The 14514-nt window shown below is 57.8% G+C and overlaps 2 protein-coding genes across 2 annotated transcripts in view; one reads left to right on the forward strand and one right to left on the reverse strand.

Annotated features, from left to right (window-relative positions):
- Positions 1 to 1526: 1526 nt before the first annotated feature.
- The window catches only part of LOC139601518 (feather keratin Cos1-2-like), a 73900-nt gene continuing 60912 nt past the window's right edge, over positions 1527 to 14514 (forward strand). Inside the window, 1 exon segment of the mRNA XM_071450650.1 lies at positions 1527 to 1952. The gene's annotated coding sequence lies outside the window, so the exon portion shown is untranslated.
- LOC139601545 (uncharacterized) lies at positions 11300 to 12470 on the reverse strand. The gene is made up of 2 exons (XM_071450672.1): positions 12419 to 12470; positions 11300 to 11928 (listed from the first exon to the last, which is right to left on the reverse strand). The coding sequence occupies exons 1-2, from the start codon at positions 12468 to 12470 to the stop codon at positions 11300 to 11302; spliced, it is 681 nt and encodes a 226-aa protein (XP_071306773.1).

The raw sequence follows: 14514 nt of genomic DNA on the forward strand, positions 1-14514 counted from the left end.
GGGCCTGCGGGGCGGCGCTCGGCTCTCTGCACGTCGCAAGCGGCGGGGCCGGCCTGGGGGGCAGCGATCGGGCTGGGATCGTGGACATCACCATTGACAGTGCCTGGCTTTCCTTCGCTCCCATAATCTGTTCCCTCACATTGTCCCTTGGCTGTCATGTGGGGACTCCCGAATTGTCCTTCAGGGCACTGGAAGGAAATCCACACACACGGATACAGGACCTGGGCATAAAGTCCCAGCCTTTCTCCATGTCCAAGAAATGCATGGGATGCCGTTCAGGGGAGAGCAGCTGTGCACTGGTGGGAAGAGACCTGTGTGTATATGTCCGTGTGTCTGGAATAGGAGGGCTCAGGACCCTGGGACTGCATTTCAGAGCCTCTTTCCTGGACAAATCTCCTGCACGCTGCTGCTTCATCGTCCAATTACACCCGGGCTCCTTCTGAGTTTGGTCAAATGCTGCTCTGGGATGCTCAGGGCAGAGCAAGGGAGAGCGTCTGCAGTGTGATCAAGGCATTTCACTGGTTGAGTTACACAAAAGGGCACAGACACCCACAGACAGACACACAGACACCCAGAGACTCCTGCACATCGGGTGGGATTCATGCATGGATTTTTGCTCCCACATGGATTCCTGTGGACTGTGCCTGAACACAAGTGCATTGAAACCAGTTGCACAGGCAATGACACAATCAGCCATTGATGATGCTGAGGAAATTAGGGAACAACTGCAGCAGGGCTGGAGCCTTTTGGGGAAGGTCGATGTGTTAGGCAAGGCCCTGGCACGGTTTGTGTACTCCCAGGCTGAACTGAGAGTTAGATGTCCAGAAAGGCACGATTAATTTCTTGAAGGTCATTTCAACAAGGCAGGTTCGGAACGAGCAGCCTGATGGCAACAGATGGGGAGGCAAAAACCAGTGACCATCAGGGTGAGCTGAGGAGAGGAGAAGGGAGACCATTTGTGGGAATCGATCCGTGTTGGGATGTGCTTTATGTGTGCACATCTCTGGACAGGAATGTTCACATAGATATCCTTTCAAAGACTTGGGTGCAGCAGCCGGAATAGGAGCGAGCGTGTGGGTTTGCACATCAGTGGGGACATGGCAGAAGGAGAAGTGTCTGTGCCTGGGTCTCCTTTGGAAACGTGAGAGCACACACCTCTTCATTAATGCAGAGTTATGAGATACTCTTTGGGTGTTTGCAAGCTCCAGAGTGTGTTTGTGATACTGTGAACTTGTGTACGTGCAGTAGGAGTTCTTTTAATACTGCTTCTCCAACTGTGGCTGCTGCTTTATTCCCAGCAAGACATCCGGGAGGCTCAGGTATGTGATGGAAGTGAGGAGAAGCAATAGCAGTGCCAGTGAGGGCCAGCAGGCCCGCAGTGTGTGGGCCTTTGGGTGCCATTGGCGCTGTCGGTGCTGCGGGCTCGGGGCAGAGGAAGGAGCTGCGGAGGCGCGGCCCGGGAGCCCGGCGGGCGGAGCGGCAGCGCCCCCTGCTGGCCCCGGCCGGCCCCGCCCGCGGCGGTTCGTGCCCGGCCGCAGCCCCGGCTCCTGTGCCCGTGGCCCCCAGCGCGCAGTAATACACGGCCGCGTCCCCGCGCCGGGGCTCAGCGAGCCACAGCGAGCTCCAACTCCCGTCCTCCGACACCGACAGCGATCCTGCAATGGCCGGCAGGGGCTTGGAGCCTCTAGCAATGAGTGCCAGGAATTCGGGTGCTCGGCCCGCGAGCTGACGGTAGAAATGGACGACATAGCCGCTCAATTTCTTGGTATGTGTGCAGGTGATGTTGGTGCCGGTACCCTCGGTGGTCTCCAGGAATGGCTCCTGCTGCACCTGGGCTCTGCCTGACGCCACTGCCGGGAACAGAAAATGGAGAAGACTAAGATACTGTAATGCCCTTCTTCACAGAAGAAAGCCTGCAGATACAGTGAAGAACGTACACAGGTGATTAGAAAGTAAGTACTGCTGGGATTTCAAGATAAGCAGGAAGAGAAATGGAATTTAATGGTATGCGAAAATATGAAAGTGTAAATGCCAGGAAGAACCGAGCTTTCATTGAAGAAATGAAGGATGTGGTAGAAAGAACAACAAAAAAAGGGAGTTAGAAGGGGTAAGGACTGACTTCATAAATAATAAAGAAGGAGAGGGATGGAATGATTATGCAGGTTACGACATAATATAGAAAGAAAATTTCTGAGGGACTATGGGATGGAGAAGGGGAGAGAAAAACAAGAGAACAGCTCTTGGGAAAAGGTCTGTGCAAAAGCCAGGCAGGACGGCAGCCTCCGGGCACCTGCGGGATCACCCCATCCCCAGACCGCAGCCCCTTCGCCGACCCCACACACCGATCAGAACCACGGCCAGCGCGGCCAGCGCCGCGGCCCGAGCCCGCCGCATGCCGCCGCTCCGCCGGCCGAGCCTCGCTGTGGCCCTGAGCCCCGGCTCTGCTGCGGCCGTGCCGCCTCCTCTGGGCCGCCGCCAGCTCCGCCCCGGGGCTGAGCCCTGCGCCGCTGCCGCTCGGGCTCTCGCCGAGTCCTGGCAGGGAACGGAGGCGAGGCGAGCGCGGGGCCTGCGGGGCGGCGCTCGGCTCTCTGCACGTCGCAAGCGGCGGGGCCGGCCTGGGGGGCAGAGATCGGGCTGGGATCGTGGACATCACCATTGACAGTGCCTGCGTTTCCTTCACTCCATAATCTGTTCCCTCACATTGTCCCTTGGCTGTCATGTGGGGACTCCCGATTTGTCCTTCAGGGCACTGGAAGGAAATCCACACACATGGATACAGGACCTGGGCATAAAGCCCCAGCCTTTCTCCATGTCCAAGAAATGCATGGGATGTAGTTCAGGGGACAGTAGCTGTGCACTGGCATAAAGAGACCTGTGTGTATATGTCCGTGTGTCTGTGAGTCTGTGTTTAGAACAGCTGGATAAGGAGGGCTCAAGACCCTGGGACTGCATTTCAGAGCCTCTTCCCTGGACAAATCTCCTGCACGCTGCTGCATCATTGTCCAGTTACACCCGGGCTCCTTCTGAGTTTGGTCAAATGCTGCTCTGGGATGCTCAGGGCAGAGCAATGGAGAGCGTCTGCAGTGTGATCAAGGCATTTCACTGGTTGAGTTACACAAAAGGGCACAGACACCCACAGACAGACACACAGACACCCAGAGACTCCTGGACATTGGGGGCATTCATGCATGGATTTTTGCTCCCACATGGATTCCTGTCCACCCTGACAGAATACAAGTGCACACAAACCAGTTGCACAGGCAATGACACAATCAGCCATGGATGCTGCTGAGGAAATTTGGGAACAACTGCAGCAGGGCTGGAGCCTTTTGGGGAAGGACGACGGGTCAGGCAAGGCCCTGGCATGGTTTGTGTTCTCCCAGGCTGGACCGAGGGTAAGATGTCCAGAAAGGCACGATTATTTTCTTAAAGGTAATTTTAACAAGGCAGGTTCGAAAGCAGCAGCCTGATGGCAACAGATGGGGAGACAAAAAGCAGTGACCGTCAGGGTGAGCTGAGGAGAGGAGAAGGGAGGCCATGTGTGGAAATCGATCAAAGTTGGGATGTGCTTTTTCTGTGCACATCTCTGGATGGAGTGTTCATATAGATATCTGTGCAAGGACTTGGGTGCAGCAGCTGGTATAGGAGCGAGCATGCGGGTTTGCACATCAGTGGGGACATGGCAGAAGGAGAAGTGTCTGTGCCTGGGTCTCCTTTGGAAATGTGTGTGCACACACCTCTTCATAAATGCAGAGCTATGAGTTACTCTTTGGGTGTTTGCAAGTTCCAGAGTGTGTTTGTGATACTGTGAACTTGTGTACGTGCAGTAGGAGATCTTTTAATGCTGCTTCTCCAACTGTGGCTGCTGCTTTATTCCCAGCAAGGCATCCGGGAGGCTCAGGGATGTGATGGACATGAAGAGAAGCAATAGCAGTGCCAGTGAGGGCCAGCAGGCCCGGAGTGTGTGGGCCTTTGGGTGCCATTGGCGCTGTCGGTGCTGCGGGCTCGGGGCAGAGGAAGGAGCTGCGGAGGCGCGGCCCGGGAGCCCGGCGGGCGGAGCGGCAGCGCCCCCTGCTGGCCCCGGCCGGCCCCGCCCGCGGCGGTTCGTGCCCGGCCGCAGCCCCGGCTCCTGTGCCCGTGGTCCCCAGCGCGCAGTAATACACGGCCGCGTCCCCGCGCCGGGGCTCAGCGAGCCACAGCGCGCTCCAACTCCGATCTGCCGACACCAACACATGGCCCGCACTGCCCGGCAGCTCCTTGGAGTCTTTGTGAATGCTCACGAAGAGTTCGGGTCCTCGGCCTGGGAGCTGACGGTACCACTGGATCATTTGGCTGGTCTGGATTTTGGGATGTGAGCAGGTGATGTTGATGCCGGTGCCCTCGGTGGTCTCCACTGTTGGCTCCTGCTGTACCTGGGCTCTGGCCACAGCCACTGCCACAGAGAAAAGCACAATCACTTTTCTTTATCAGAGAATGCCATACAGTCGGAGATGGGGCAGGTAGAGAGAGCAGCGTTAACAGGGCGGCTTTCTGATAATAAAGTATAGAGAGAATATTGCTCCAAGAGGGTTTGGCAGGGGAAAAGAATCGATGATGGATATTTTAAAGGACAATTGGAATTTTAGGGAGGAGAAAGGGATGAGGAAAATAGATTTGCATGGATGGATGGATTGAGTGATGGATGGATGGATGGATGGATGGATGGATGGATGGATGGATGGATGGATGAAAATTGGAGGAGCATAGGCAGACTCGCGGGGAACGATTTCAGTGAGGCAAAAGAAACCCCTATGATGGCAGAGGAGGGGACAGAGAGCTAACAAGAACTGAGAAGGAGAAGAAGGATAAGAGAGAAATCTTAGGGCGAGCGGGGTCTCAGCCAGCCCCCCGACGTCCCCCACTGCTGCTTTCCCCACGCACCGATCAGAACCACGGCCAGCGCGGCCAGCGCCGCGGCCCGAGCCCGCCGCATGCCGCCGCTCCGCCGGCCGAGCCTCGCTGTGGCCCTGAGCCCCGGCTCTGCTGCGGCCGTGCCGCCTCCTCTGGGCCGCCGCCAGCTCCGCCCCGGGGCTGAGCCCTGCGCCGCTGCCGCTCGGGCTCTCGCCGAGTCCTGGCAGGGAACGGAGGCGAGGCGAGCGCGGGGCCTGCGGGGCGGCGCTCGCAGCTGTGTCCCACGGAGACTGCGGGGACAATGTGCAGATCTGGAGCCGTTTGTCCCGGAAAGCACAGGACTGAACGATTATTTTCTCTCTTCTCCTCCACCATCTGTTCCTTCCCGTTCCCCCTCCACTAGCACTGGGTATTTCAGATTTGTCCTTCGTGGCATGTCTTTGTAAGAAGGGACGAGGGGCACGAGAGGCAGAGAACTCTGCTGGTCTCAAGAGCCTGTGCTCCTTGCCTGTCAAAGAGAGCAACTGTGCTGGCAAAAATTGAAAAGGCAGAAAAACTCTTGTGCAACATCAGCGGGAAGAGGGGATAGAGTCTCTGTGAGAGATTCAACGCTGCAGTCAGGAAGGACAGTGAGGAAGGAGGGAGAGGAGCTGCTGCAGGCACCAGAGCACCGCTATTTCTGCAGCCTGTAATGAAGACCATGGTGAGGGAGGCTGTCCCCCTACAGCCTATGAAGATGTGTGTTGGAGCAGAAATGCATCCCATGGAAGATCCAAAGCCACAGCAGGTGGATGTGTCCTTAAGGAAGGTGTGACCCCATGGGAACCCCCCCAGGAGCAAGGCCCTGGCAGGACTGTGCCTCCATGGAGAGGAGCCCATTCTGGAGCTCATTTTCTGCCAGGACCTGTGGACACATTGCGGACCCATCCTGGAGGCATCTCTTCCTGCAAGTCTGCACTCCATGGACCGGAGGACAGAAACAAGAGGAGAAGCAACCTGATATGGGCTTTGTGGGAATGTGTTCTCTCACTGATGTGTTTCTAAAACAATGCCGACCCACCTTTGCAGACAGGCCAGAGGATGCCCTGCTCCCCGGAAGGCACAGAGCCCTTTCGGAAGGACCAAGAGGTGGCTTGGCACAGACCCTTCTGCCCTCCCTGCCTCACACAGACCACCTCAGTGTGAACATGTAGCTATGGCCTGGCGGGGCTGTTTGCTGCCGTGAGGAGCTCAGCTGGACACAGCCCGGGCTGAGGAGAGGGGCTGAGCACGGTCTGTGACGCCAAGTGGGGGAGCAGCCGGTGTCAGTGTGGGTGCCAGGGTTGGCGTCCGTGTGGGTGCCGGAGTCGGTGTCGATGCTGGTACCGGTGCCGGTGCTGATGTCGGTTCTGGTGTCGGTTCTGGTGGCGGCAGCGCCCCGGCAGCCCGGGACGAGCGGGGCTGGGCGGCCCCGGCGGGCGGAGCGGCAGCGCCCCCTGCTGGCCCCGGCCGGCCCCGCCCGCGGCGGTTCGTGCCCGGCCGCAGCCCCGGCTCCTGTGCCCGTGGCCCGCAGCGCGCAGTAATACACGGCCGCGTCCCCGCGCCGGGGCTCAGCGAGCCACAGCGAGCTGGAACGCCGATCTGCCGACACTGTCAGACTCCCCTCTGGTTCCAGCACGGGTTTCGTGCCTACGACAGCCGTTGCAATCAGCTGGGGTGCTTGGTGTGGGAATTGGCGATACCAGTGGGTAGAGTCGGCAGCAATTTTGGGGTGCTGGCAAGTGAGGTTCAGGCCTGTGCCTTCGGTAGTCTCTGCCCAAAGAGTCTGCTGCACTTGATCTGTGTCCGCAGCCACTGCTGGGAAAGGAGGGAGAGAGAACAAACTTCTTCAAAACCGTGGGATTCTGATGTTTCTTTTGCCAGACAGAGTCAGGGACAGTGGCCACAAGGCAGAGGCAGACTGGAATGGAATGACAGGAATTCGAAATTCATGCATGCAGAGATTAGGCAGGTGTGCACATGCACAGATGGATGAAGAAATGAAGATTTTAAGTGAAAAACAGAATGCTGTATTCAGGGCAAAAATAAATGCTGGATGTAGAGGGCAAGGTACATGTACAAGGAAAAGCAGGAATAAACACATGCAAGCAGGCTTTACCAACACAAATGATGAAGACTTGCTGGGATGAGAGATGGCAGGGAGACCAGGAGAGAGAAAGAGTTGGGGAGGAGAGGGAAAACTCCATGCCAGTCTCCCTGGGGAATACTCCAGCCTCAGGCCCCGCTCGCTTGGTGCCAAACCCCACGCACCGATCAGAACCACGGCCAGCGCGGCCAGCGCCGCGGCCCGAGCCCGCCGCATGCCGCCGCTCCGCCGGCCGAGCCTCGCTGTGGCCCTGAGCCCCGGCTCTGCTGCGGCCGTGCCGCCTCCTCTGGGCCGCCGCCAGCTCCGCCCCGGGGCTGAGCCCTGCGCCGCTGCCGCTCGGGCTCTCGCCGAGTCCTGGCAGGGAACGGAGGCGAGGCGAGCGCGGGGCCTGCGGGGCGGCGCTCGGCTCTCTGCACGTCGCAAGCGGCGGGGCCGGCCTGGGGGGCAGCGATCGGGCTGGGATGGTGGACATCACCATTGACAGTGCCTGGCTTTCCTTCGCTCCCATAATCTGTTCCCTCACATTGTCCCTTGGCTGTCATGTGGGGACTCCCGAATTGTCCTTCAGGGCACTGGCAAGAAACCCACACACACGGATACAGGACCTGGGCAAAAAGCCTCACCATTTCCTGTATCCATGAAGCGAATGTGATGCAGCTCAGGGGAGAGCAGTTGTGCAATGGCCTGGAGAGATCTGTGTGTTTCCGTGTATATATGTGTTTCTGTGTGCCTGTATTTAGAGCAGCTGGAAAAGGAGGACTCAGGAAGCAGGGACTGCATTTCAGTTCCTCTTCCCTGGTCCAATCTCCTACAGCCTGCTGCATCATTCTTCAAGTGCATCCAGGCTCCTTCTGAGTCTTGGATAATGCTGCTCTGTGATGGTCAGGGCTGGGCAGTGGGGAGCATCCCAAGGCTGATCAACACATTTCACTTGTGGAGTTACACACTGGGACCTAGACAGAAAGACAGAGACAGGAACAGGCACACACACACACAGGCAGAGAGAGAGAGGCTTCTGCACATCGGGGGGGATTCATGCATGAATTTGTGCTCCCACATGGATTCCTGTGGACCCTGCCTGAACACAAGTGCAAACATACCAGTTGCACAGGCAAGGACACAATCAGCCATGGACGCTGCTGAGGAAGCCTGGGAACAACTGCAGCAGGGCTGGAGCCTTGTGGGGAAGGACAAGGAGTCAGGCAAGGCCCCTGGCATGATTTTGGCACTCACAGGATGAACAGTGGGTATGATGTCCAGCCAATCAAAAATACTTTCCTGAAGGCAATTTCAAGGGGGCAGGTCGGAACCAGAAGCCCAATGGTGAAACACAGAGAGGCAAAAACCAGTGACCATCAGGGTGAGCTGAGAATGGAAGAAGGGAGGGCATGTGTGTGGGAATAGATCCATGTTCAGATGTGTTTTATGTGTGCACATCTCTGGACAGAGTGTTCACATAGATGTGCATGTAGAGACTTGGATGTAGGAGCAGGAATAGGAGCAAGCGTGCGTGTTTGCACATCAGAGGGGACATGGCAGAAGGAGAAGTGTCTGTGCCTGGGTCTCCTTTGGAAACGTGAGAGCACACAACTCTTCATTAATGCAGGCCTATGAGTTACTCTTTGGGTGTTTGCCAGCTCCAGAGTGTGTTTTTGGCAACATGAACTGGTGTATGTGCTGGAGAAGATCTTTATATGCTGCTTCTCCAACTCTGGGTGCTGCTTTATTCCCAGCAAGGCATCCGGGAGGCTCAGGGGTGTGATGGAAGTGAGGAGAAGTAGTAGCAGTGCCAGTGAGGGCCAGCAGGCCCGGAGTGTGTGGGCCTTTGGGTGCCATTGGCGCTGTCGGTGCTGCGGGCTCGGGGCAGAGGAAGGAGCTGCGGAGGCGCGGCCCGGGAGCCCGGCGGGCGGAGCGGCAGCGCCCCCTGCTGGCCCCGGCCGGCCCCGCCCGCGGCGGTTCGTGCCCGGCCGCAGCCCCGGCTCCTGTGCCCGTGGCCCCCAGCGCGCAGTAATACACGGCCGCGTCCCCGCGCCGGGGCTCAGCGAGCCACAGCGCGCTCCAACTCCCGTCCTCCGACACCGACAGCGATCCTGCAATGGCCGGCAGGGGCTTGGAGCCTCTATAAACAGCTGCGAGGAATTCGGGGCTTTGGCCAGGGAGCTGACGGTAGAAATGGATGTTATCATTGGTCTTGGTGTGTGTGCAGGTGATGTTGATGCCGGTGCCCTCGTTGGTCTCCAGGAATGGTTCCTGCTGCACCTGGGCTCTGCCTGTTGCCACTGCCAGAGACAGAAAAAGGACAAATCTGAAATTCTACACTGCCCTACTGCATAGTACCGATCTCACAGAAACAGTCAGGGACGTACAGAGATGAGGACATAAAGAGGAGCGAAGGGATTTCACCATTAGCAGGAAAGGAAGTGTCCATGAACGGTTTGTGGAGAGATGAATGCAGGAATGACAGGAAGAACGGGGCAGTCACAGGAGAATGGAGGGACGTGGGAGAAAGCACAGACATAAAAGAAGAAAAGTTAGAATGCCTAAGGACTGACTTTGTAAATAATAAAGAAGGAGAGGAATGGAATGCTTGCTCAGGGTTGGAGACAGAATCAGGTGATTTTCCTGGGACTATGCAATGAAGAAGAAGGAGAGAAAAACAAGGGCACAGCTCTTGGGAAAAGGTCTGAGAAAAAGCCAGGGAGGACGGCAGCTTCCAGGGACTTGCGGGATCATCGCAGCGCCAGCCCGCTGACCCTTTCGCCACCCCCACGCACCGATGAGCAGCGCGGCCAGCGCGGCCAGCGCCGCGGCCCGAGCCCGCCGCATGCCGCCGCTCCGCCGGCCGAGCCTCGCTGTGCCCCTGAGCCCCGGCTCTGCTGCGGCCGTGCCGCCTCCTCTGGGCCGCCGCCAGCTCCGCCCCGGGGCTGAGCCCTGCGCCGCTGCCGCTCGGGCTCTCGCCGAGTCCTGGCAGGGAACGGAGGCGAGGCGAGCGCGGGGCCTGCGGGGCGGCGCTCGGCTCTCTGCACGTCGCAAGCGGCGGGGCCGGCCTGGGGGGCAGCGATCGGGCTGGGATCGTGGTGATCACCATTGACAGTGCCTGCGTTTCCTTCACTCCCATAATCTGTTCCCTCACATTATCCTTTTGCTGTCATGTGCGAACTCCAGAATTTACCTTCAGGGCGTTTGAATGAAACCCAGATACACGGACAAAGGACCAGGACATACAGCCTCAGCCTTTCTCCGTGTCCATGAAACGAATGTGATGCAGTTCAGGGGAGAGTAGCTGTGGACTGACCTGGAAAGACCTATCCGTGTTTCTGTGTATCCGTGTGTCCCTGAGTTCGAGGGTGTGTGTGGACTCTCAGCCATGCTGAGGGTCTCCCAAGAATTCAAACGGAATTAAACTAAAAATCCAAATTTAGTTGTAACCCCCTTTGTTAGGGCTGGCACTGTGCACTAGTAAAATGTTATGTTTAGAGCAGCTGCAAAAGGAGGGCTCAGGAGGCAGGGACAACATTTCAGTGCCTCTTCCATGCACAAATCTCCTCCAGGCTGCTACCTCTTTGTTCAGCCACACCTGGGCTCCTTCTGAATCATGGCAAATGCTGCTCAGTGCAGAGCAGTGGAGAGCGTCTGCAATGCGGTCAACGCATTTCACTGGTTGAGTAACACAATAGGGCACACACACAGACACACACACCCAAACACACACACAGAACACAAGTGCACACAAACCAGGAACACAGACAAGGACACAATCAGACATGGACGCTGCTGAGGAAACCTGGGAACAGCAGCAGGGCTGGAGCCTTGTGGGCAAGGACAAGGGTCAGACAAGGCACTAGCATGGTTTATGTACTCACTGGCTCAACACAGAGTAAAGTGTCCAGTGAGGCACGACCACTTCCCTGAATGCGAGTTTAACAGGGGAGGATTGGAACCAGCAGCCCAATGCTGACACACAGGGAGGCAAAAAACTGGTGACCATCACGTTGAGCTGAGAAACGAAGAAGGGAGTGTGTCTGTGAGAATAGATCCGTGTTGGGATGTGCTTTTTGTGTACACATCTCTGGACAGGAGTGTTTACATAGATGTGCATGCACAGACCTGGGTGCAGGAGCAGGAATGGGAGCGAGTGTGCGTGTTTGCACATCAGTGGGGACATGGCAGAAGGAGAAGTGTCTGTGCCTGGGTCTCCTTTGGAAATGTGTGTGCACACACCTCTTCATTAATGCAGGCCTATGAGTTATTTTTTGGGTATGTGCAAGTTCCAGAGTGTGGTTGTTATACTGTGAACTTGTGTACGTGCAGTAGTAGTTCTTGAATTACTTCTCCTGCTCTGGGTGCTGCTTTATTCCCAGCAAGGCATCCGGGAGGCTCAGGGATGTGATGGAAGTGAGGAGAAGCAATAGCAGTGCCAGTGAGGGCCAGCAGGCCCGGAGTGTGTGGGCCTTTGGGTGCCATTGGCGCTGTCGGTGCTGCGGGCTCGGGGCAGAGGAAGGAGCTGCGGAGGCGCGGCCCGGGAGCCCGGCGGGCGGAGCGGCAGCGCCCCCTGCTGGCCCCGGCCGGCCCCGCCCGCGGCGGTTCGTGCCCGGCCGCAGCCCCGGCTCCTGTGCCCGTGGCCCCCAGCGCGCAGTAATACACGGCCGCGTCCCCGCGCCGGGGCTCAGCGAGCCACAGCGAGCTCCAACTGCCGTCCTCCGACACCGACAGCGATCCTGCAATGGCCGGCAGGGGCTTGGAGCCTCTAACAACGAGGGCGAGGAATTCGGGTGCTCGGCCCGGGAGCTGACGGTAGAAATGGATGTCATCGCCCATCCGTTTGTTGGAGTGGGAGCAGGTGATGTTGATGCCGGTGCCCTCGTTGGTCTCCAGGAATGGTTCCTGCTGCACCTGGGCTCTACCTGTCGCCACTGCCGGAGACAGAAAAAGGACAAATCTGAAATCCTACAATACCCTACTGCATAGTGCAAATCTCACAGAAAAAGTGGAGAACGTACAGAGATGGTGAAATAAACAGGAGCGAAGGGATTTCAAGATCAGCAGGAATGGAAGTGTCCATGAACGGTTTGTGGAGAGATGAATGCAGGAATGACAGGAAGAACGGGGCAGTCACAGGAGAATGGAGGGACGTGGGAGAAAGCACAGACATAAAAGAAGAAAAGTTAGAAGGACAATGGTCAGACCTTGTAAATAATAAAGAAGGAGAGATATGGAAAGCTCGCTTAGGGTTGACAAAATATGAGGTGATTTTTGTGGGACTATGCAATGAAGAAGGAGTGAAAAACAATAGAACAGCTCTCGGGAAGAGGTCTGTGAAAAAGCCAGGCAGGACGGCAGCTTCCAGGGACTTGCGGGATCATCGCAGCCCCCGCCCGCGCCGCCTTCACCACCCCCACGCACCGATGAGCAGCGCGGCCAGCGCGGCCCGCGCCGCGGCCCGAGCCCGCCGCATGCCGCCGCTCCGCCGGCCGAGCCTCGCTGTGCCCCTGAGCCCCGGCTCTGCTGCGGCCGTGCCGCCTCCTCTGGGCCGCCGCCAGCTCCGCCCCGGGGCTGAGCCCTGCGCCGCTGCCGCTCGGGCTCTCGCCGAGTCCTGGCAGGGAACGGAGGCGAGGCGAGCGCGGGGCCTGCGGGGCGGCGCTCGGCTCTCTGCACGTCGCAAGCGGCGGGGCCGGCCTGGGGGGCAGCGATCGGGCTGGGATCGTGGACATCACCATTGACAGTGCCTGCGTTTCCTCCGCTCCCATAATCTGTTCCCTCTCATTGTCCCTTGGCTGTCATGTGGTGACTCCCGAATTGTCCTTCAGGGCACTGGAAGGAAATCCACACTCACGGATTCAGAACCTGGGCATAAAGCCCCTGCCTTTCTCCATGTCCAAGAAATGCATGGGATGCCGTTCAGGGGAGAGCAGCTGTGCACTGGCATGAAGAGACCTGTGTGTATATGTCCGTGTGTCTGTGAGTCTGTGTTTAGAGCAGCTGGAAAAGGAGGGCTCAGGACCCTGGGACTGCATTTCAGAGCCTCTTCCCTGGGCAAATCTCCTGCACGCTGCTGCATCATTGTCCCGTTACACCCAAGCTCCTTCTGAGTTTGGTCAAATGCTGCTCTGTGATGCTCAGGGCAGAGCAAGGGAGAGCATCCCCAGTGTGATCAAGGCATTTCACTGGCTGAGTTACACAAAAGGGCACAGACACCCACAGACAGACACACAGACACCCAGAGTCTCCTGCACATTGCGGGGATTCATGCATGAACATTTGCTCCCACATGGATTCCTGTGCACCCTGCCTTAACACAAGTGCACACAAACCAGGAACACAGGCATGGACACAATCAGCCATGGATGCTGCTGAGGAAATTAGGGAACAACTGCAGCAGGGCTGGAGCCTTGTGGGCAAGGACAAGGAGTCAGGCAAGGCCCTGGCATGGTTTGTGTACTCCCAGGCTGAACTGAGGGTAAGATGTCCAGGGACGCATGGCTGCTTTCCTGAAGGCAATTTTAACAAGGCAGGTTCAGAACCTGCAGCGTGTTGGCAACAGATGGGGAGGAAAAACCAGTGACCATCAGGGTGAGCTGAGAATGGAAGAAGGGAGGGCATGTGTGGGAATAGATCTGTGTTGGGATGTGTTTTATGTGTGCATGTGTCTGGACAGGAGTGTTCACATAGATGTGTCTGCAAGGCCTTGGATGCAGGAGCAGGAATAGGAGCGAGCGTCCGTGTTTGCATATCAGTGGGGACATGGCAGAAGGAGAAGTGTCTGTGCCTGGGTCTCCTTTGGCAATGTTCGTGTACCCACATCTTCATTAATGCCGGGCTATGAGTTACTCTTGGGTTTGTGCAAGCTCCACAGTGTGTTTGTGGTACTGTGAACTCGTCTATGTGCAGGAGGAGTTTTTTAATTACATCTTCTTCTAATCTGGGTGCTGCTTTATACCCATCAAGGCATCAGGGAGTCTCAGGGGTGTGATGGAAGTGAGGAGAAGCAATAGCAGTGCCAGTGAGGGCCAGCAGGCCCGGAGTGTGTGGGCCTTTGGGTGCCATTGGCGCTGTCGGTGCTGCGGGCTCGGGGCAGAGGAAGGAGCTGCGGAGGCGCGGCCCGGGAGCCCGGCGGGCGGAGCGGCAGCGCCCCCTGCTGGCCCCGGCCGGCCCCGCCCGCGGCGGTTCGTGCCCGGCCGCAGCCCCGGCTCCTGTGCCCGTGGCCCCCAGCGCGCAGTAATACACGGCCGCGTCCCCGCGCCGGGGCTCAGCGAGCCACAGCGAGCTGGAACTCCGATCTGCCGACACCAACAGCCATCCTGCACTGCCCGGCAGCTCTTTGGTTTCTCTCACTGTGAGCACAAGGAGTTCGGGGCCTTTGTCCGGCAGCTTACGGTACCATTGGATTGTATCGCCCGTCCGTATGTCGCGATGTGAGCAGGTGATGTTGATGCCGGTGCCCTCGGTGGTCTCCACTGTTGGCGCCTGATCTACCTGGGCTCTGGCCACAGCCACTGCCA

The sequence above is a fragment of the Agelaius tricolor genome, unplaced genomic scaffold (assembly GCF_023055355.1).
Source record: "Agelaius tricolor isolate 1412-34295 unplaced genomic scaffold, bAgeTri1.0.p SCAF_31, whole genome shotgun sequence".
NCBI classification, from domain to species: Eukaryota; Metazoa; Chordata; class Aves; order Passeriformes; family Icteridae; genus Agelaius; species Agelaius tricolor.